This window comes from Thunnus albacares, chromosome 4, assembly GCF_914725855.1.
Source record: "Thunnus albacares chromosome 4, fThuAlb1.1, whole genome shotgun sequence".
Lineage (NCBI taxonomy): Eukaryota > Metazoa > Chordata > Actinopteri > Scombriformes > Scombridae > Thunnus > Thunnus albacares.
This window is the reverse complement of record NC_058109.1, coordinates 10,940,563-10,965,042: the sequence shown is the minus strand read 5'-3', so window position 1 is coordinate 10,965,042 and position 24,480 is coordinate 10,940,563. Positions and strand designations below refer to the sequence as shown.

Genomic DNA, 24,480 nt, shown 5'->3' with positions numbered 1-24,480 from the left:
AGCCTTTTTTTTTTTTTTTTTTGTTCTTGCTATCTTTCATCTGAGTTGTCAGTATGATGGATGCACTGGGGAGGAGTACACTGGTGTGTTTCATGCGCTTTATTTAACGGCTCTGTCATGAAAGTTTAGTGGTTGTTATATTCAAGACTTAACACATTTCACGTTATTGATGAAGTAACTAAGCGTGATGTGAAAACATATAATATTAATAGATTCTGAATCTTGCTTGTGTCTGTTAATTGAACTTTATGTGGAAAGGACATGATCATGATAAATGATTATTCACAGCAGAGTATTGTTATGTGTCTTAAAACATGTCTGGAGGGGATCTTTAAATTCAGGCATCCCAGGTACGGCTGGGTATCAATACTTTTCCAGTAATGTTCAAAACTTACAAGAATTTGCTGAATGTCTTAGTATCAAGACTATAAACATGTTTTTCCAAAAGGTATTTTTCCAATTTCCCCATTTAACACATGTAGATCAAGTGCCCAAAATTCTGTTATTTTAAGGCAGTTTTTTTTATACATAATTAATCACTGATTAGTATTTATTCTTGATTGGAAAATGAGTGTTGTGTGGATAAATATTTACTGCACAGCAAGTCAGTTGTGATTAATGACCGTCATTTTAATCTGTAGTTATTAGTCGGGTGTCTAAAACAGCAGGAGAAATAGTTTATTATGATAAAATCTCTCTGATAGAGAATGTATTGTTTCAGGTTGTGTTCACTGTAGAGTTTAAAATGCAAATACAAGCTTGATCGGTTTGTCTTGTTCCATCCTGCTGACATTTCATACTTCCCTGAGACTTAGTGACCCAGTTGAACACTTCTGCTTGTTCTATATTTTGCTGTAACTTATCTTGTTATTTGTGTGAAAAAAAGTTTATTTATCTGCAAGAATGCATTTAAAGTTGGGCTAAAAAATGGGGGGAACATGGGGTGTGTAGCTTTATTAGTCCATATTTTACACCGTGTGCTTTTGAAGAACCTTATCTATTAGTTAATAATGTCCTGAAGTTGACATTTGTGCTTTCACAAAATGTAGATTTTTGGAAATACATAAATTCTGGCCATGGGGGGTTTAACTGTGGTATCATAGGAAGATGTAAAGGTTTTGGGATTAAATAGGAATGCACCGCTCCAACTTTTTCTCCTCTGATTCCAATTTAGATACTGAGTACCTATCCCATATCTATCCAATAGTTGTGGTCTTTTTAAAAATCTGTATACCTCACATTGGAATCATTTCTTTGTAAGGTTATTGCTGTTGTACTAAAAACTGAACTGCTGACTTACTGAATAAATGTAACTGAGAACGAAAATACAGAATTTTACACTGATATGCATCCCACTGATCAGAGCGCTGCATCCCTGGGGGTTAAATTCCCAAAAAGTATCATTATTTTTACAATATATTTTTACTTAAAGTTGCAGGTTTTGTATGACTAGAAGCTCAGAAGGGACTTGGTTCCCAATATCTAAAAAAGGAAAGGAAATATTTTAAAGAAATAGAGGTTTTGTGAAATTGGTGTATGCTGTGATACTAACAATTAGTTCACAGCTATACCAAAGGATATTTTTCATCCATATCCTCTGTTATGGTCTTCTTTATATCCATCTATCAAAACCATGCTCTTCCTCTGCTTGCTTTTGAAGTATATTTTAGCGTGATGTGTGAAATCACAAGTGCAACAGAGATGGCTTTTGCACCACTGTAGATTTTCTCACCTTACCCATCACCACCGTGACCTGTCTGCCCTCCGCCTCACCTGTCCTGCTCACATCTCCGCACAGAGATGATCAGCAGAGACACACAGTAATGCACCGCCGTCTGCAGTCCGCCGGGTCCTGTCTCAACGTGACAGTCGGGCCGTCAGACTGTGACATCATGCCAGTCTGGTTGGCTGGGTGATGGAGCTCCAGCTGAGACTGCGCCAGAGGTCTCTCTCTCTTTTGTCGTACTGGCTGTTGGAAAGCAGAGGATGTCTTACTTCTGAGATAACGATTGTGCTTTATATAACGCTGTCGAGGAGCGGGCTGGTGAAAGGTTGTCCTCACAGCTGCGGATGTGGGTTACCAGTGCAGTAGTGATGACAAATAAAAGTACAGTCATAGATTTTTTTCCTTGATTGGATTTGGCTTGGCTTAACTTTTGTTCTCGAACTGATAAGTTGTTAATTATTAATCATTTTATAGCTGCCATGTCAACAGCATGGACCTGATCTCTGGTCTCGCTCCAAATTCACAACAGCTTACGCATATGTATCTCAGGGTCACCTCCACCCTTCATGTCCTCAGCTCGATACCGTCATAAATTTAAAAACCCCGCAGGCGCATATTTTAGATAACAGAGCTTTTGTAAAACGATGATGTAAGTCTTGCTAATTGTGTCCTGTGTGGCAGTAAAGTTAACTCTCTGTCACCTCTAACCTGCTCTCTGATCATTCACTGTAAATACAGCCCATCAAACAGTACAGGTACTGTCAATAAGATGCATTTTACATAAGTATGTTGCTTTTGTCAGGCATATTTTGATCATAAATTATGATCATGGATTAAGTTATGTCTTATTGCAGCGGTGCAGGATATACAGTCAATGACTGTAACCGTAACTAGCTGATACTCTTTCTTTCCCACTCCTGACCAGATACGGGCTGTGATCCACAGTTTTGTTGAACAAGACAAAATAAGACATTTAGCTTTTTCTGGTTGTTTAGATATTTTTGTGTGGATAGAGATCTTTACCAAAAAGACCTGAAAATGTGACTTAGTCGGTTAATGTGAAAGAAGTATCAGATTCCAGTCATTACTGTAGAGGCTACACTCATTATTTATGTCTCTCAGCACTTAAAATATCCATGACTAATAACTTCAGTAATCTTCCCTAGTTGTTGCTGCTTTTATAAAGTTAGTGAAAACCTGCTTTAATTGTTTTTTTTTTGGCCACTTGGGGGCAGCAGAGCAAGCTGTAAACACATCATTGACATATTAGCACCTTATTAAGTTGATATGGTGAACTTTGGGATGTGACTTGATGAATGTCCAATATTTTCTTTCTTTTTACCGCTTGTTTGGTCTCCAGAGAGAGAGAGTCCTGAGGGAAATATCCAACTGTTCAGCTGCTAAATTCTCCACTATGTTCACCAGCTAGTCACTAACTTTGTCTGTCTGCCATTAGGTAGCGTACAGTGGGTTTATCAGGGCTTTTTCACTGAAACCAGGGATCTAGGTTGATGAGAGGTGAGAGTGAATTGAGCCATAAAACTAAAACAAAGAGCTGAAGAATGTTAAAATGCTTCACTGAGCTGAGGGGAACTGCAGAGTCAGGTGATTCTTCTTAGTAGGTTCGTGACAACAAGTGACACCCTTCGCATCATGCAGAGTCATTTTATCCGTTGTTACAGTACAAAAACACGAGTGCAGCTTTACTCTCTTCTAAAATCCTCACAGTCTTTCCCTATGTCTGTCTGTTACGCTCTTCATATTCTTCTTCACCAGTTTAACCAAAGTCTGTTCATTAAACACACACACACACATCCACACCACAGTATCTCCAGTGCCTGCTCATGAACACAAACGGCCCCCTCTTCTCCACCCTCCCACCCCCCCCCACCCTCTTTTCTCTCCCTCCTCTCTGTCCCTCTGGCCTGCTGCTCTGTCTGAGCCATTCAAGCAAAACACCACAGGATTATCCCCTCACTCATTGAGAAACACACACACACACACACACACACTTTGCACAGCGCTCAGTGCTCCGGGCAGGAAGATCTCAGATCACAGATTAGAGTGACCGGCTCCTCGTCCTCCACTCTGCACGCTGATGCTCCATCGCTCAGTCAAAAATAAACGAACGTGAGGGGAAAAGGAGGAGGAGTGGAGGAGAGGGGCTGACTGCTGGAGGAGCCCACGTGTCTCTGTTCTCCTAGCTGCAGCCTTAGCCGCTGTTAATGGAGGACTGGGGGTAAGCTTTTGTTGCTTTAGCGGGGGGCTGTTGTTCTCCTTTTCTGCGTGTTGGCAGTCTTTGTTTCGGTTCAGCGGAGGGGTTTGACTCTCTCGATTGCGTTGATGCCGCCGGCTCGCCGTGCTGTGTTGTGAGTCGTGGTGCTTTTTGGTGCCTGTGCACTTGCTTTAGAGGGATGGGGGATTCCCGATGCTCTTGCTCTTGTGTGTGTGTGTGTGTGTGTGTGTGTGTGTGTGTGTGAGGGTGCTGGTCTTGCAGTGTTGAGACTGCAGGTTGTGCTGATGAAAGAGGATAAAGAGTGGAGACTGAATCAAAGAAATGTGGTGTGACTAAACCTCAGAGCTGCCAATGTTTGGGTTTTTGTGTGTGCGTGTGTGTATGTGTGTGTGGGTAGGTATTGGTGTATTGTTTTGTCTGTTTACAACAAATAACTCACCATATAGTGTGCTCCAATTAGAAAAAAAAATGTCATTTCTGTCTTAATTTTATCTCTACTTGTTGACTTTGATGTAAAAGTAGAGGAAGCTAGTCGGTGGTTGTTTTCCTACGCTGCGCTCTGCCTTTCTGCAAGGGGCTATCCTGAACAAAAGCCTCCTCTCGGCATGTAGCTAATGGATTAACCAAGCATGATGAACACCCACTTCTCTACCCCACGCTGCATCCGACCGAGGCATTTGTTTTGCCTGTTAGGTATGACCGCTGTGGAAATTCCTCTCAATTATCTGGATTTTTGGATTTTGGAGTCTCCTCACTTCCCTCTCCCCCATTTCATCTTTCTCCTTTATTGTGAAAGTGCTGCTCCATCCATTGGTCCATGGTTGACCCAAATACCCATGCAGCTTTCACCCCTCCCCCTGACCTCCTATCAAAACACATCACTGCTCCTTCTCTTTCTATTGTTTCAAAGCTGTTTTCTGCATCAAACCCTTAATCATCAGCAACAGCATTGGCTTTGTGAAGTTTTTGTTAATAATAAGGGCATTATATCGATATTATATTGATATCGCGATATGAGGCTAGATATCGTCTTTTTGGATATCGTAATATCGTGATATGGCATAGCCTAAGTGTTGTCTTTCCTGGTTTTAAAGGCTGCATTACAGTAAAGTGAAATTTTCTGAACTTACCAGACTGTTCTAGCTGTTCTTATATTTGCCTTTACCCACTTTAGTCATTATATCCACATTGCTGATGATTATTTATCAAAAATCTCATTGTGTAAATATTTTGTGAAAGCACTCATAGTCATCCCTACAATATTGTTGCAATATCAGTGTCAAAAATATTGTGATATTTGATTTTGTCCATATAGCGAAGCCCTAAAAAAGTTTACGTGAGTAAGAGAAACGTGGTCAAATCTTTGGTCGTCAATCCAAAATGTCGCTCCTAAATCACACTATAAGAAATTTAAGAACACATTCTCACAATGTGACTGCTGCTATGACCCACGTCAGATTATGACATGAAATGACAGAGAATATACTTAGGGGGAAAATTCATTCTCCTTAATACGTTCATGGCAAACAAAAACCAAAACAATGAAGGTGAAACGGAAAAAGAAAATTTGTGTGATTTTGCTGCATTTTCAAAACAAATGAGCCACGCAGATGGATGACACTAGCTGATGACATGTCTCTTGACTGCTTTCATATACTTTTTTTTCAATTTACATTGTAGCACATAATCTGGCATGCCTCATGTTGATGTAACGCAGTATGACGCAGACTGTGACCATTTTATTATATGCATCTCGCACAATGTGACATGCAGTGAACTTTAAACAATCGTTGTTGTCTAAAGTCACAGTCTAAAGGTGCCTTTACATCAGAAAGATACCACTATCATGTCTGTATGAGAAATATACAGCTACAGCCAGCTGCCAGTTAGCTTAGCCTAGCATAAAGACAGGAAACAGGGGGGAAAAGTCCAAAAGTCATCATATCTTATTTGTCTAATAAACCAAAAACCAAAGTGCGAAATAAGTTGCCGTGACATCCTGGAGTGCCATAGCCCACCGTAAAACCACAACTTGTCCGTTTTACACTTCAGTCTTTGTAAGGAGTAAACAAAAGACTTGTAATGTGTTAATTAATGAGCTTTAGAGGTGCTGATAGGTGGATTTGTTACCTTTGCACAGAGTCAGGATACCTGTTAAGCTATTTATGCTAAGCTAAGCTAACTGGCTGCTGTCTTCAGCTTTTTTTTTTTTGAACAGACACAGATCTGCTCATCTACCTTGGTAAGAAAGCACTTTTCTCAAAATGTCAAACTGTCCCTTTAACATACAAAGTTTGTCATTCACCAGAGGTTGGATGACATCATTTCTCAGCATACTGTTTTTTGTGGCACTGCCGCATGCAAAACACATCAGTACAACACCACGGAATACATCCTTCTCAAATGCTCACGGTGTCATCTATTTATTTTGCATTCCAGCAGAGGCTCCGTAAAACCTGTCTCCATGCTGCAGATGGCATTTAACTTGCCTGATAAGAGTACTGTCAAATAACTCTTCTCATTGTTTTGTTGTCAGTACGAGTTTATTCTCTAGTACATTTGCATCTTTACGTTGCATCTTATCTGGATCTGCATTTCTGTTATGGTCATGTGTTTTGCTTTTTGTTTGTTGCTCCTACCTCATCTACACACATTCATATCTCCCCTCTTATTTTTTGCATTAGCTCTGTGTTGTATCACCTTTTGTGATTTATGCTTGCAAATATCTAAAGTAAACAATGTCGGGCTTTTTGTTATGTTATCATGTCCTGATGGGATAAAATGTAGCATCTCAGTAGCACAAGTGAAGAAGAGTTATAAAGTCAGCAAACTGACTCAGTAATTTTATTTATACTGAATAGTCCAATATCAGAAATCACAAATTTGTCATAAGGGGAGTTACAGTCTGTACAGCATACAACACCCTCTATCACACAGTAATAGCTGTCTAAAGTTTAACCTAGTTTAGCCACAATTAGCTACTGGTCTTACCACAAATTGCTGATTTGAAAAACGACCTTTCAACTTTTCCATTTCAAAAAATTAGACCTGCTAACTTCCAGGAGAGAAAGTTATTTTCCTGAGCTGAGCAACAGCAGATGAGCAGATTTTCACATCAGCACAACTGCATTATTACATAAAGAAATGTGTCTGTGATCAAACTAATACCAAACAGAAGTTTATTGTGATGTCTCAAGCAAGTTTCAAGTCTCAAGTTATTGAAAATGCATTTAAAACTCTACAGTATATTTTGGAAAGTGATAATGTGAGGATAATGATCCTTGAAGCCCATTTAAAACAAATGTACAAAACCTAAATCAACCAGTACATGTTATAAAATGACACAAATTGCCTTTTGTTTATTTGCTTATCTGGAATCTGATGACATATATATTTTAGGCATAATGGTGGTTATGATGCCAGATCACATTAGTTTTTTTATGTCTGTTCTTCACTGCTGTTCACAGAGATTTATTAGTTTCTGTAGTAGTTTCTTGTTTTCTGAGATGACAAACAGAGACTCTCTGTAATAAGGTTTTATGAAGCTGTTATACGCATGTTATTGGCTGATTACCATCTACTTATAGCCCATCTTAATATCAGTAGGCTGTGTGAACTTGTGGCAGTTTAACGGTGTAGTCCTTATTGAAATTGCAGTGTAGGCTGTGAACTGAACCTGAACTGGTGGAGGTGAGTATGGCACTGATGAGGCTCCAGCAGCATGGGACCAATGTCAGCGTATATGCAGCCTGCCTGTGTCTTTGCCCACTTATTATGCTGGAGGTCTCCAGCCAATTAGATACAAGTCACTGCCTTCTTACTCTGAGGATGGGTATATCCAAAGTGCTAAGAAACCAATGAAAGTGAAACAATTTATTATGTTTACCAGTGCTGGTGTGTTGGCAGGTAGCTCCTGGGCTATAAGAAACCTTTGATTCTCCACAATAGACTTTTACTTATAATGGAAACCACTGTTTATTGTAGTAATTGGTACCTAAGTAGGCAGGCAGCTGGCAGACAGACAAACAGTACAGGACAGGATAAGACAACACAAGATTGTCTGATTGGACCACAGTCTCTTTCCCCTCTCACCTCTCATTTCGTGCCCTCGTTTCAGCACAATGGTCGTCATTAGTAATCATCACAGCTATTAATTTCTGCCGCAGCATATGAGGCCTTGGGATAATGTTAGTTGATTAGAATGAGGGAAGATTAGTCTGCAACTATGCTCCAGTTTTCCGACAGAGGCTGGACGAGTCGATGCCACTGAAAATTAATAGCCAGTCATTACATCTATTGACATAGTCATCTCAGGGGAGTGGAAAGAAACAGCCGGAAGCACTCAGGTTATGAGGGTAATATCAGTCAAGTCAAATGCTCTGCTGGTGAACTGTTGAGTTGCCCTGATGGCAATCATACTGACAAATACCTTTAGTTTTAAACTTTGCACTAACATGTATTGGCTCATTTAGTCCGGTTACCTCAAATAGTATCTGTTTGCAAATTGTACATGTTGATAAAGTTGTCATGATTATAGGATGATGATATTAGCATCGATTGACAGAAAAGTAATTTATCAAGCAAAACTGCCAAACAGTCTTCGGTTCCAGCTTCTCGAATGTGAGGATTTTCCTGCTCTTCTGTGTTCTAAATTATTGTAATTTGAATATCTTTGGACTTCTGACTCTTCATCAGACAAAGCTAGCCATTTGAATACGTCACCTTGAGCTCCAGGATATTTATGAGAGGCTGTATTCTCCAGAACAAAGTCAGAGAAAAAGGCAGCGCTCGGTAATTAAAAATCAGCAAAAACAACCACCTCATGTATTGGTCTAAGTATCGATTGGTACAGATGAATTTATTTACAATTTATAGGCTGAGAAGCATATTATGAGAGGCAATATTTCACTATTTTCTGACACCATATAGATTAACTGACTGACTGAAAAATAACCAAGAGGCTAATCAACAATGAAACATTTGGAAGTTGCAGCTAGAGCTGAAACAATTTATCAGTTAGTCAATCAACAGAAAATGAAGTGGCAACTATTTTGATAATCAATTGATTGAGTATTTTTTTTTGTCTTGAAAAAATGCCAAACATTCATTGTTTTAGCGTCCAATTGTGAGGATTTACTGCTTTTCTGCATTTTATTTGGAATATCTTTGTCTGTTGGATGAATGAAATGAGGAATTTGGAGACATTATATTGGACTTCTGGAAATATTTCACTATTTACAGACATCAGTCAAGGAAATTATTGGCAGAATGATAGGTTGATAATGAAAAGAATCATAAGTTGCAGCCCTAGATTACATTTGATGAATTTGCATCCAAAAGATGTACAATCTGGGCTATGAATATGCCATTTATTTGTCGGCCATGTGGTCATGTTCTCTACTGCTCTTTAAAAAGCAGCTTTACTCGCATTAGGTCAGCGCGGTTAATTGTTTCTAAGCATCTTGCATAAATGTTTCATGTGCACTGCCATTTTCTGGTTACATAAGTATTTTGTATCCACTTTGAAATCCATGACACAACATTTGTGGGTATTACACCAACAAAGCATCTATGTTGAGATCACATGAGCTGCAGGAGTACGAGCACGAAATTTGTAAGCGATGCACTGAAACTAAAGAATACATAAGTTTCTTTTTTAACATCATAACCGCACGTAGTTTAAGGAGGGAAAATGTGATTTTAGAGACGCTGTTTATATAGCAGCATTGTTTGCAGCCTATAACCAGTTAAAATTGTTTATGCATCTCACATACAGCTGTCTGTCTGTCTCTGTGTTCACACTCCTCTGTCCTCGTCTTCCCTCACAGTGCATGAGGAGCGTCACTCTGCAGACCGCCACAGCCTGAAGCCATCCTGCCAAATCTGGGACCATGTCTGGAGCCTACGACGAGTCTGCCAGCCAGGAGGAGACCACAGACAGTTTCTGGGAGGTGAGACAGCAGAGAACGGTCTTTACAGATTAAACCTTACTGGGAAGTGACACAAGTGGCGTAATGATGAACTCTCACTGAACCTGCTTCATCTGAGAGCTGAAAAGGAAGATCCGGGGGCCTCATTTAGGCACAGATTTGTATGTAAACCACAAATGTGCTCGTTTGTATGCCGAGAATGAGATTTATGAATGGTGTTCAATCACTGAGCACCTGCTGCTCCATATGCAGATCTCTGAGTCGGCACCGATCTGTTAATGATGTTCACTTTTAATCACTCAGCATAATGACAAACTGGTTTTGGTGCCATTATGTCTAATTGAGTTGACTAAGCCAGCTAAATTTTCTGTTATGCAACAAACTGTTAAAAGAAGTGCAATAAGTTGTTAAATGCTTTGGTCCAACCTGTAATGTGGCTGACAGAGTTCTTCAGGAATAACTGGCACTATTTTCACAACTATGGATGACACTGCAGTGGTACGCTGCCCCCTCCTGCGGCACCGATGTGTTGTCTGTGAGCTGTGATTCTTCGTTTTCGTCACTTATTCTTCAGCTCTAGTCCAGGTGACACTGTTTGTAGCGTTTATCACCTGTCTTCATGGTGTGTCTACCTCAAGCTCAATTACAAGTTTAAGCCTTTGTTAATGGACCTATTTGTGAAACAGGTTGTATTTTTCATTTATCATTATATGTAGGTGTAGATTTACATATTTAATACCAGTTTTATTGACGAGACAGGCAGTTCTTTGTGCACATGTTTAGATATATACTTTTATAAAATGAGACCTCATCCTTTAAGGTTGAAAGTGTTCTACTGGCTTCCTCCACATAATTAGGGTTTCGAGCTTGTTCACCATCTATCTCCACAGCTACAGCATGCGGGTTTCCAAAGGACCCCTGTATTTAATGCTGATCTCTATTTCTTAGTGTGACTTTCACACAGATTTTTTTTCTGACTTCTGTTCCCATTTTAAAGATAGGAATGGGAATGACAGACAGGCCTAAGCATGCATAATGCAAATTATTGTTGCAAATTGGACCAGTCTGACATCTGCTTATTGTGTCAAACAGTCACTGTTTAGAGAAGCAGATGGTCGGGTTCAACCACATCACATATGTACAGATCATCAGGGCTCAAATGATTTTTCATATTAACATGTAACTGTTAAAAATCACTCATGCTTTTTTGTTCTGTCTAATGGCAAAAACAAATTTCTGATACATAAATATGTCCATAAAATAAGCAAAAAAATCCCACAAATGTGTAAATATCTTCAGTTCTGACGACATTAAGAATGAAAGTACGTTGTACTGGGTTTCTCCCACATGATTACATCACCAGCAGCCTTTCCTGAGCACAAACAGTCCCACGTAACTTGAGTTCCCAGAAGTTCATTTATTATATATGAAAGTAGATGACTGTTCAGTGCTCAAAGAAAAAGGTTCAACACATCTTAGGCTACAGATACTTATTGGCCTTCATGTGGCTGTATGTTTGGATCTGTATGATGGATAGACTTTGCTATTTTAGACAGAGGAGAGGTATTTTCACCTCTTTTCTTGTCAGACTCGGCTCATCGTGTCTCTTCAGCCAGGTAGTGTGTTCAGGAATCAGCTGGAGCAGCAACGGTGCCTGCTTCCAGCACACAGTCACTACATCACAGTCACTCACTGCATTACAGTAGTGTCTGCTGCAGTGCTGCCTGCTGATCGCTGACTCAGCCGGCTGCTGCTGAAGCAGAGGGCTGGTGTGGAATACAATCAGCTGCTTTCATTAACGTTTGAGATTTGTTGAGTGTCATTTTTAGGGTTAGGTATAGGTAAACATCCATTACATTTTCAGCAAAACGCTCGAGATGCAAATATGCAGTCCTTTTTTTCTCAGTCACAAAGGTGTGAATTGAATGCAGTCAGTCTCTCTCTCTCTCTCTCTCTCTCTCTCTCTCTCTCTCTTCTCTGCGCAAAGCTAACAGCTCTCTGGGAGGTTGCTGCTACTGCGTCCATGGAGAGTTGTAAATTATATGACATAAGCCCATCCCCAGCTTTCATTGCATAACGCCACACGCAGCAGCAGCCTCTTCCCTGCTGATGCCTCCTGCCTTTTCAATGCACCACCTGTAGGCTGAACAGAGTTCCTTTGTAAGGTCCTTAGAGGAGCAATGCAGTACAGCTGTTTTCTCAATGATATGATAAAAAAAAAAACATTACATAGTCATTTTGACCCATTTTGTCATTAGTAAATCATTTTTCTCTACAAGAAAAATACCTGTTTTGTGTTGTTGTTGGACAGGTTGGGTGGGTGGGAAGATCTAGTGTTTGATGCAGTGGATGTAAAAACCTTATATGAAATGATTTTTAAAAAGAAAGGAATGAGAGAATGTGAATTTTTCTACTTCACTTCTTGATTTCTAAAGCAGCCGAGGGATTAAAAAATATAATATGCATGAATAAAAAAGTAGGGCTTGAAATAGCAACACCTCATAGATTCTCTCTTCTTGCCAAAATTCTGATGTTGAAAATGTGCTTTATTCCAATCAGGACGTGAAAAAGTCACATAAACAGCAGCTGGCACTCTGTCCAGAGAAATAGGACTCTTCTACTTTCAAGGAAAAGGTCGACATTTTTGGGAAATATGTGTATTTGGTGTCTTGCAGTGTTAAATGATAAGCTTGTTACCACTTATGTCTGTACACTCAATATGAAGCAAGAGTCAGCAGAGTCAGCAGGTGATCAGTTTAGCTTAGCATAACAGCTAGCCTGGCTCTGTCCAAAAATGTAAAACTGCATACCAGTGCTCTTAAAGCTCACAGTCTTTGTGCTTAACTAAGTTAACCAGCTGCTGACTGTAGCTTCATTTTTAACAGATATGAGAGTGGTATCAATCTTCTCATCTAATGCTTGGTACTGGTGATTTGAGTGGGCATGAGTAAAGATTTACAGTAAATCAGTTGTTCAAGACCAACATGTCGAGCTAGCCTACCTGGCCTTTGACTAATTACCAGGGCAAGACCAGAGGGTCAAAGGGATTCATTGTATTCCAATAAAGTGCAATAAAACTGAAAAATGTCAGGAGAGCTTTTTTTTTCAGTCATACAAATTTACTGAAAGTAACTTGAGACGTTTTTATGAAAGGTCGGGAACTACAAACGTACAGTGAAGCGGATTGACGATGGTCACAGGCTCTGCAATGACCTGATGAACTGCATCCAGGAGCGTGCCAAAATCGAGAAAGCCTACTCACAGCAACTGACCGAATGGTCCAAGAGATGGAGACAGCTGGTTGACAAAGGTAAGATGTGTTTCACACTCATACTCAATAGCATATTTGTGTTGCTTTTCTTTTGATACAATGTCTTACTCACGCTCTGTCCCTCCACTAGGTCCTCAATACGGCACAGTAGAGCGAGCTTGGATGGCGGTGATGACGGAGGCGGAGAAGGTGAGCGAGCTTCACCAGGAGGTGAAGAACGGCCTGATCAGCTTGGACTTTGAGAAGGTGAAGAACTGGCAGAAAGACTCGTACCACAAACAGATGATGGGAGGATTCAAGGAAACCAAAGAGGCAGAGGAGGGCTTCAAGAAGGCCCAGAAACCCTGGGCCAAAAAGTTAAAAGAGGTGACAGAGTGTGTTTCTTTACTCATCCATCCATGTGCAGCAGAGTGGACACATTTGCTAGACTGTCCAAAGACACTGAACTCAATTTAAACTACATTACAAACAAGTTTTCTACATTACGCTAGTGATGGTCTAGCCAAGCAGAGTTTGTTTTTATTTGAGATTTCCACAAATGGTGAATGGGATTCAGTAGTTGCTGACAGCTTCGAAAACATACATTTGAAAAACTCAACAGTAACAAGGACATTTTTTCTGAAAGAAATATGTTGCCATTGAGGTTTTCAAATATATTTTTTCTGCTGGATGAAATTCTTTTCACCTCAATTTGAACTGGGATGGCAGCAGATATTTCAAAACATCTACAAATAAAAGCAAACTTTTCTTCATTACTAGATGCTAATAGAGGTAACTGGGGGAAACATATTTTTGGTAATTTGGAAGAACTGATACTTTGTCACTTTGGATAGAAGAACCATCTAAAACAACATGTTTTAATGCAACATTTTTCTACAATTAACACAAAGTGCACAACTAAAACCTGGTAATAAGAGCTCTTTCTGTTACAGTCAGTTATCATGTAAGTGTATTTTAGAAATTATTTATAATTTAAATGTTATAAACTTCTGTCAGTTAATGTATATGAGATTAATAAGCGGTTACATGCTTATGTGTTTCTCATATGTGCACATTCACTCAACAAACATTACAGTACCCGTGCAAAAAAACCAGTGCCAGGTCTGAAATTCCTTATGTCATCTTGCCCCTTCAGCTCGAGACTGCCAGGAAGTCCTACCACATGGCCTGCAAAGAGGAGAAGCTGGCGTCCAACAGAGAGGCGAACAGCAAGGCAGAAGCCTCTGTGACGGCTGACCAGCAGAAGAAACTCCATGAGAAACTGGACAAGTGCAAACAGGACTCACAGAAGGTGAGAACATCAGATGCTACAGCTCTAAAGGCCATTGGGATCATCAATATGCAAAAGCTATTTTCCAAATCCTGACAGGTTTTAAGATGTGGACTGTAAAGCTAGATTGTGTTATTAAGCTGCATAGCTGTAATCAGTGTTGCATTGTTAATGTGTGACTGAATACCACACCTTCCCCTCCATGTCTCCCTGTTATGACTCCAACATCAGCTGTTCTCTACTAAAGTGGACTCTGGTCTCCTTTGACTGCCTTGACCTTCACTCTCTTGAACCATGATTCTTTCTTGTGCTTGAATACACATTTATTATCCTCTCAAGGTTAATAGGATTCACATTTGACCACAGAAATGAGATGTCAGGCATGTGTGGACTAGAAATGTGTCATTAAAACATCAGCTATTTCTGCCTTTAGGCTGCTAAGAGTTTGTTGCTTGTGTTTATGTTATAACCTAGGCTAAAGAGAAGTATGAGAAGGCTCTGGATGAGCTGAGTAAGTGCACCCCACAGTACATGGAAAACATGGAGCAGGTGTTCGACCAGTGCCAGCAGTTTGAAGAGAAGAGGCTGAGCTTCCTCAGGGAGGTGCTGCTGGATGTCAAACGCCACCTCAACCTCACAGAGAACCAAAGGTTTGGGGCGTTAATAAAACAGTTAATATGACGAGACACAATCATCAGCTGATAGTCACCTACACTCTAAATCCTTGCTGTATTTTCACAGTTATGCTGCAGTATACGGAGAACTTGAACACACCATCACGACAGCCAGCCCGCAGGAAGATCTGAAGTGGTTCAGAAACGCTCACGGCCCTGACATGCATATGAACTGGCCACAGTTCGAGGTACAAACGTACCATAACATGCTGTAACAACATTCATATACAATTAAAGAGGTTTTATCATCACTGCAGCATTCTACTCTGCAAACTTTCCAATAATTAATATCACATCAGCCACATTTCCCAGTTTGACAGCAGCAATAAAGACAAACATGACAGAGAAATATAATTTTACTCAACAAACTGAGAAAATACCTGGAATTGAACAGAAGTTTCTGTACCATGCAAACGATTAACATTTAAACAAGTTTTGTGTCATGTTTTGCAGGAATACAACCCAGATATTACCCATAGCATCTCTAAGAAAGAAAAGTCAAAGAAAAGCACTGATGGAGTCATGCTGACTAACATCACAGCAGCAGTAGACCACGCTCAAGCTGGAGACCGGGGAAGGTAAGCATGAACACTAATACGTTTATGTGTTTATTTAGCAGATGCTTTTATCCAGATCACCTTCTAAATACCTTTTGTAATTCCCTAAACATAAATAATGTAAACAGTTTAAATTCATATGTGTGCTTTAATCAATATCTTCCTATAACTGAATGGGATCTAATCAATATTTATTTCTAGATTTTATGTTGAATAAATCATTTATTGTGACCTAAGATATTATTACAACTAAGATATTATTACACAAAGTAATAGTAGTTGTAGTAGTAGTAGTAGCAATATGAGGAGTAATAGAAGTTGTAAAAGGCTTAACAAGTTAAGGGGACATTTTGCTGTAAAGAGGGATAATTAATGTGCTTCTGAAATGTGTTGCGTTCAGTGTAAGCAGCTACGAGAAGAATCAGGCGTACACGGCCTCCACAGAGTGGTCGGATGAGGACCAGACGGCCCCGAACTCAGGCAACGACACCAACGGAGGGATGAACCCCTTCGATGAAGATATGGGCAAAGGTGTGAGAGTGAGAGCGCTGTACGACTACGACGGCCAAGAGCAGGACGAGCTCACCTTCAGAGCAGGTGAGCATCAAACCCGGTGACTCCTCGGTCACAGGGTCGCTTCCTGCAACAGTCAAAAAGTCTTAAATATCTTAAGATGAAACAGTGAATATCTGCCAGCTCAGTTGTGACGACTTCACTGATAGATGTGAATAGATGTTGGTCAAGTACAGTTCCTGCTGTATTGTTAGTATGGTACATAATGTCAAAGCAATACACTGAAAAATCTTTCATGTATCTGTAGTCAGAAAAAAAATCCTATTAATTATGCTAAAATGGCAATAAATTTCAACTTTGATATTATGATATATACCTTAGTAAAATATAGAAATTTGTAAAATTCCCTCTTTTTGTGTCCGTGGACAGTGTTTTCCCTGTTCAGCTGCAGTGGCAGGATAGTAACAAAAAGTGGGAATTTTTGCACTAAAAAGACTAACTTCGAAAGATATCCACTTGATTTGACAAAGTTGGACAGCTGACGCTTTATATTAGCTTCAGATAAACTTTTGAATACATTTTTGCACGGAAGGAGGGCTGTGGCTTTTTGTCAGTATGAACAGGAGGACTGAAGGTTCATTTGGACACCTGACTATTGTTTTAAGACAGACATAAAACATTGTGAACGTGTCCTTTAAGCCTACAGTACATGGGGGTGCATGTTTAATACTCAAATCATGGGTTTTTGGTGGATTAATCCTTTATTGATCTTGTTGACAGTTAGCCTCTATTCTATGTTACATGCAAAAATATATTAAGTGAAATAATTCTGTGTTGTTTCTCACCCTGCTATACATTTCTGTCTCTTTTTACTGATAAAGGTGATGAGCTGACGAAGCTGGAAGACGAGGATGAACAGGGCTGGTGTAAAGGTCGTCTAGACAACGGCCAGCTGGGTCTTTACCCAGCCAATTACGTAGAGCCGGTCTAACTGTTCCAGCTGAGGACGCTTGTCTCGTCAAGAGGGCAAACCCAGACTGAACCGTCCAGTCATAACTGCACATTGCCAGAGACTTCAAAGCAAAGCTTCCTCTTCCTGTCGGGCACAGCGAGCAGTCTTCATCACAGCACTCATCACTGAGAAGACCTCTCTCCGAAACAAGACCCATCTGTATTTTGTATTCAGGATCACATCATCTCCAAATACTGCAACTGAAGCAAAATATTTAGTATCTTTTGTGTGTAGCTGTGTTTGATTCCAGTTGTGAAGCTAATATGCCATTCAGTATGTTCTCTCATCATAATATTGATATGGTATTGTAAGTTGTGCCTGGATAGCAAGAATGAGCTATGCATTGTGCATTCCATGTATATATTTTAATCTTTTTTTTTTTTTTTTTACAGTCTGGGTGCTTGTACAGTGTTTTTCTCATTGAATTCTTTGTGAAATATTTACATGTTTAGCATTAAACGAATAGTTTGACATTTTAAATAAGTTTATTTGCTTTCTTGCTGAGTGTTAGATGAGAAGATACCGCTCTCATCGGTATGCTAATATAAAGCTACAGTCAGGATAGGATTAGCTTAGCTTAGCATAAAGACTGGAATCAAGGGGAAACTGCTGGCATTGCACTGTCCAAAAGTAACAAAAACCACCTACCAGTACCTCTAAAACTCAATAATTAGCATGTTAGCCTATATCTGGTGTAAAAATGACATGTTATGAATTTGAAAGTCACTGTGCCAGGCCAAGAAATAGTTACAACTTCTGTTTTGTGTGGATTAAACAAACGATATGTTACTGAGCTCTACAGACAGAGCCACACTACTTGTTTCCCCCTATATTCAGTCTTTGTTCTAAGCTAACTGGTAGCTAACTGCTAGCTGTAGCTCCGCTTCTAACAGACTGGTGTGAGAGTGGTATCACTCCTCTCATCTAACTCATGGCAAGAAAGAAAAAAGGTTATTTCCCAAAAATGTCAAGCAATTCCTTTAATGCATTTAGTTGTTTTCCCGATTCACTCCACAGCATGACACTAAATTAGCATTTTGAAACGAGATAAAAGACAGCTCACCATCAGTCAAAAAAAGAAAAAACACACACACATACATACACAGACACTCAGCAGAGCTTCTCTTTGAAATGGAAATATGTACTCTACCAAACACTGCTAGGATTGTTTACATTAACCTCCGCTGCCCCACCCATCTACAACAACGTGCCTGCCATTGCTATTACCTCTCATTTCATTACTCCCTCTGTTGCGTCTCGATATGTGATCATAATGCAGACGCCATAAACAAAACCTGCCCTATAAATGTAAACTCGCAGCTGTTTTGTATGGATATTAGCTTCATTTCACAACTAAGATTTTCAGTTTTGGACAATTTCTGCAATTAATGAGACTTGTTTACTCCGAGTGAATGTCAGTGACTCTGTATTATCAGCTTCCAGCTCTTATCTCTGTGATTATGTGCATGCTGATGTTCCCACACACTGTTTCTGATCTACTGCTCTGATCTAAACTGGTCCAGTGCATGGCCTCAATTTGTTTCCACCAAATTATTGACAGATTCTTGATTGAACTCCTATCAAGATGATAATAATGCTATTGATTTGAATTGTATAACATAGTCAACCCTGATTTATCTATTTCACTGTGTACCAAAATGCAAGCTGTAATAAATATAGGCTCTTTTTCATATCTTTATATTTAAATATTTTTGTTTTAATCAGAAAGAAAGAAATCAAACCTTATTAAAACAAAGATTAGGAGTGCATGTGGCAGTACGGTACATGTTATATGAGATTGGTTCGTTACTCCTAGTGAATACTACACCCTTGGCGGGTGTTCTCTTACTGACGCAGGCAGAGAAAGCTGCCGCGAGTGCTTCGCAGAAAGAGGATCTGTCTCTGAAATATTGATGAGACAACTGCCTTTCTGCTGCAAGAAAGAAGTTCATTTTGAGAGGATCCAGCAGGGTAATGTCTCTTGTAATGGTGTATATGCCTGTTATGCTTTTTATAAGTGTTGCACCTGTAAGCATTGGACTCAGAGGGGTAAAATAAATATTGCCTTATGATAATATATCACCCTGCCACTTCAAAGACTCTCAACCATCGCGTGTAACAAAGTTAATGAGAGCTTACTTCCACAGAATCTGACTCCGGTTTATCCAGCTCACTTTACACCATTATGACATGCAGGCTCTTTGTCAGACTAAGGCTTATAATCTGTCTCAACGTATCTTTAACTGTATTTGAAATAAAAATGGGTCTGTTCACAACTGTACTGTAAAAGTTTGTAAAAGCAGACACGTGTAAAGCTACAGTTATATAGCACCCACTGTGAAACTCCTGTAATACACTGAAGGGCGGTAAATCATATTTAAAAATGCTGAAATGCTCCTTTGTTTTCTGTCTGTTGCTCATGCTGGAGACATCGGTCTGCAATGTTGAGGACAACGTTTTAGTGGACCAGAGGTCTTTCTCTTTTTTTAGCATAGTGCTGTAATTTCCAAACTGTAGTGCCTGTTCATCTGCATAAGCAAAAATAAAGGATGTCATCAGAAAACACTGAGGCACATGTGAGAGTCTGTGGGCCTGACAGGATAACCTGACAAAGATGTTCATCTCGACGTGCAACACACAAATTTCGAACTGCTGCACATAATAATTTAGCCCATGTCGTAATTAAAGGAAAAAACAGAGGTGGGAGAAGCAATAATAATAATAATAATAGTTTATTTATTTACTCATTCAAATCATTGTTTACAAAGTGTTTTGCAAAGATCGGGCATAAAAAGAACAAAGCATGCATGTACTGATTTGCAAGTCTGAGATCCTCTGAAGTATTCACATCTTTAAAAGTAGCCATACCGCATTATTAAAAAATTAAGACTTAGATGTAAAAGTCTTGCATTAAATGTAAAAATACCCATAATGCACAGAAATAGCTAATACTTACCTACTAATATTAGATTATTATGAAGATGCATTTATGTGTAAGTAGCATTTCACACCTTAGCTAATGTCAAACTGTCATATACTTCTGCATATGTGAATGTATAATAATGCATCGTATTCTAGAAAATCTTCAGTTTTGTATATAAAATCTTAAACTGTAGTAAGTGGGATGAAATTGAAATACTCAGTGAAGTACAAATACCTTACAATTGTACCTAAGTACTGCACTTGAGTAAATGTACTGAGTTACATTCCACCACTATGTTTACCTTACTCGTGCTCTATAAACAAAGACAAAAAATGATTAATAGAAAATATGAGAATGATATAATATTTGAATATGAGAAGATTTGAGTGAATATGATGATGAACTAACTACGTTTTTATTTTTATTTATTTATTTATGGTCATTATTGGTACATGCTATTCAACAACAACAACAAAAAAAAGCCTTCATAGGCGGCATAAAATGAGTCATTGAATTGACGTATTGAAGTTTTGTCACTGGCCTAGTGAATAGTATGAGTCACTATGGACTTGAAATTCATTGAAAACATGAATTTCAATGGCTTGGGGGCTCAACACTCAGGGAATATAAATAAAAGATGTCCATGAAGCAGCTCCGGCTTTCAAACTTGATGAATTTTGATTCTTAGTTTAGTGTTCTGGGAATTTGAGTTGTTCAGACAGTTGGGACCCTTTTAGATAAATTTGGGTGACGTATTTAAGGGTGACAGTCTGGGCTTCTTCACCTTTAATCTAGTTTGAGAAAGATTTAAATTAGAGTGAAAGTGGCTCCCGTCTGCTGTGGCCTCCTGGGTTTAACTTTAAACTGACAGATTCTGCCACCAGAGGTCAGTAGTTACTACACTCGGTTCTTTGTCAGGTTGCCATGAAGATTTACTTCACACATGTCGTGAGTCTGATTCCCACAAACAACCACAATCAATCAAACGTCATCCTGCTCGATCGACACACCTGCTGCCAGTTTATGGACAAAATTCCCTGTAGCCACAGGGCTACTCGACAGTTAAATAACAATTACCAGGGACTATTGGCCTATGAGTTGCTTAATTTTTATTACTTTAAAATGATATGTTACTTTGTGGTGTTTGTGGTGCTGTCACTGAATGTCTATTTGTCCCTTCATGCTTCTTATTTGCTGCTTTTTTGAAAAGGTTCTTTGTTTCTGGTACAGACATCACCTGACTTAAAGGAAAAGTCTACCCTGAAAAGAAAACATTTCAACTGTTACAAAACACCTGTTTGCTTTTGTAAGTAGATATTGTATATTTGTCTACTCACATGCATGGATAACTGGCCAACACAGACATTGTTACATAATGTCTAAATACAGTAGGTCAAATGCAGTAGATTTCATAGCAGAAACTAAAGAGTCCCTCAGAATCAAAGGGCAAGGGTTTCTCCCTCTAGACTCATCATTTTGTGACACCCTCTAATAAATCACCCTACATAAAGGGTTTATATGCTGTAACTAATGGTTTTATTGATGGTTAATGAATCATTTACTAGTGCTTAATAGATTACTATATTAATAGCCATCAATAACCTGGCTGTCATTAATAACCTAATTAAACTAAAGTCATCTATAATTGCCATAAAAACATAGTTATTAATAAATGGTTCCATCAAGTTTAGTCCTGTAACTTTATTTTCCTGGAAACTGTGCAATACTTTGTTTAGTAAGACAAAAACAGTCGCACAAGTCAACACAAGTATGGCCGTGGAACATACGAGACATGAATTAACCAGTTACTTGGAGAAGAGAAAAAAAGGCTCTTTATCAGGATAAGCTGTAGACATCTAACTTTTTTTTTTTCTTTTCTTTTCCACATGCTTTTGTATATGTATTTCTGGAAGATGAAGATGTTTTGTGGATTAAATCCCATATGGGATGGTCCAGATGTTTGGAATGACACAGAACTAAAAATTAAACCAAACTAAACTGTAAATGTTAGTAAATTAATTGTGGTCGAGATGCCCTGCAACTCCTTTCCACAAGGTTCTCCCATTTTAGCTTCACTACATTGGCTTCCTGTAAAATTTAGAATAGAATTTAAAATCCTTCTCCTAACTTACAAAGCCCTTAATGGTCAGGCACCATCATATCTTGAAGAGCTCATAACACCGTATTATCCCACTAGAACACTGCGCTCCCAGTATGCAGGCTTACTGGTGGTCCCTACAGTCTTTAAAAGTAGAATGGGAGGCAGAGCCTTCAGCTATCAGGCTCCTCTTCTATGGAACCATCTACCGGATTCAGTTTGGGGTGCAGACACCCTCTCTATGTTTAAGAGTAGGCTTAAAACTTTCCTTTTTGATAAAGCTTATAGTTAGGGCCGACCAGGCTCACCTTGGATCAGCCCTTAGTTATGCTGCTATAGGCCTAGACTGCTGGGGGACTTCCCATGATGCACTGAGCTCCTCTCTCCTCCTCTCCATCTGTATGCATTCATGTAACATCAATGCATGTCACTAACTTTGCTTCTTCCCCGGGGTTTTTTTTGTGCTTTCTCATCTCACAGGAAAAGCTGAGTCCCGGGCCGAACCTTCGCGGTCCTTCACAGTCCTGATGGCATCCTTCCCTGGCTGTTGCTGCTCGTGCTTGTTGTTGTTGTTGTTGTGATTTTTTTTCTTCTGTCCCCCCTCCCCCTTTCCCTCTCTCTTTCTCTCTCTCAACCCAACCGGTCAAAGCAGATGGCCGCCCACCAAGAGCCGGGGTCTGCTTGAGGTTTCTACCCGTTAAAGGGGAGTTTTTCCTTACCGCTGTCGCCAAGTGCTTGCTCATGGGGGAACTGTTGGGTCTCTGTATATTAAAGAGTACGGTCTTGACCTGCTCTATGTGAAAAGTGCCTTGAGATGACTTCTGTTGTGATATGGCGCTATATAAATAAAAATTGATTGATTGATTGATTGAAGGTCAGGGGTCAAACGGTCCACCGGAGGCTCTTTGTGATGAATTAAAGAGGTAAAAAGACAAAGCAAGAGAGAGACACAGAGAGCGAGAGAGAGAGAGAGAGTCATATTGATGGCTCATAACTGATCTATTAACCAGTAATAACGTTTATAGTGGGTTTATAGTCTTATAGAAAGTGGAAATAGATAGATAGTCCTGACATACAATTCAATTATTGAGGATAAAAACACAATCAAGCTAAAAGCTTATTTCCATTGTGGTGATTTAAGGGGAAAAGGGGTTAAATGGCTAATATTCAGGTCAGGCAATAACAAACACACAAATAAACAGACAAGACTGAGTTATACAAACAAGTAAAAACAAAATTTTCATCAACTATTTCCTGAGAGAACCTGAGAACCTGGAGAACTTAAAAAAATATTTTTACCGGCAGAACTCTTAAGTCTAAGAGGAATAATATCAGTTAAACTGCCTCTTGTTGTTATGATCATCTCTGATGAGACTAAGTAATCAGGAGCTTTACTCTTTACAGTTTTGTAAGAGAGACTTAACTTGATTTAAATAATTCTTCTTTCCACTGTAAGAAATTTGAGATTTTGGAAATGTGCCGTCTCTAGATGTGTTATATGTTTATTGTTGAGGAAGCAGAAATAACTAGTTTTTTCCAGCTAAAGGTGCATTAGTTGTAGGAGGATATAATTAATGAATTAAATCAATTTATATATGTAATACAATCCAGTGCAGGATGGAAAAAGTTCAGGGACTTTGTAGCCGTTTTCAAAACGGAACTTTGGGAATGCTGAGAAACTGAAACAAGGAAACTATTCAACACATAAAATGCAAATGCAAATGCAATTATCCCCATATAAAGCATCTTTAACGGTTTGTATTGGTTTGAACTCATCTTTGCAGGAAGTTGAATTGAAACAGTTGTTGTTGTTGAGTGTAATAGGGTTATTCCCATGAATTCCCTGGAGTATTACATATCTGTCGGTGAATCACTACATCGCTGTGATAAGTAAAAATAATCACATTAATACTCATAGACAGCTCAGGTTTACTTCTCATTCACTGCATGAAAAACACAGAAGTATTTACCTGCACTATATTGCTCAAGGCTACCTTTTCTTGGCAGACTTTCAGCTTGTGACTCATTTGAAAATAAGAGCAATTATGACAACTTTACAGCCGGTTGGACCAAATGAAAGAAAGAACAGTTAGTGGTGGGAAAAGATAAAGTGTCAACAATGACCTAATTGGAAAGAAATGCATTAACTTTAATTACATAATAGTTTTTGAGCTTGTTACTGAGGGTTAAGCACATGTAGCTGAATTCACATGAAATAAATCCCTTTATTATCTAAGACACCACCACACAGATGCATACAGAGTTCAAAA

General features: G+C 39.1%; 1 protein-coding gene across 4 annotated transcripts in view; it reads left to right on the top strand.

Moving 5' to 3' along the window:
* Nucleotides 1–17,629, top strand: part of pacsin1b (protein kinase C and casein kinase substrate in neurons 1b) — a 29,107-nt gene extending 11,478 nt beyond the window's left edge. For 3 of the 4 annotated variants that reach the window (XM_044348028.1, XM_044348029.1, XM_044348031.1), the window contains 9 exons: nucleotides 9,791–9,913; nucleotides 13,046–13,202; nucleotides 13,294–13,529; nucleotides 14,299–14,454; nucleotides 14,908–15,083; nucleotides 15,175–15,295; nucleotides 15,561–15,685; nucleotides 16,065–16,261; nucleotides 17,059–17,629. In XM_044348028.1, the coding sequence (XP_044203963.1) occupies nucleotides 9,854–9,913; nucleotides 13,046–13,202; nucleotides 13,294–13,529; nucleotides 14,299–14,454; nucleotides 14,908–15,083; nucleotides 15,175–15,295; nucleotides 15,561–15,685; nucleotides 16,065–16,261; nucleotides 17,059–17,168 (1,338 nt within the window). In that variant the 5' untranslated portion in view covers nucleotides 9,791–9,853 and the 3' untranslated portion in view covers nucleotides 17,169–17,629. Of the gene's footprint in view, nucleotides 1–3,764; nucleotides 3,966–9,790; nucleotides 9,914–13,045; nucleotides 13,203–13,293; nucleotides 13,530–14,298; nucleotides 14,455–14,907; nucleotides 15,084–15,174; nucleotides 15,296–15,560; nucleotides 15,686–16,064; nucleotides 16,262–17,058 lie in introns of those variants that run through there. The other variant, XM_044348030.1, reaches the window with a different exon arrangement.
* Nucleotides 17,630–24,480: the final 6,851 nt, after the last annotated feature.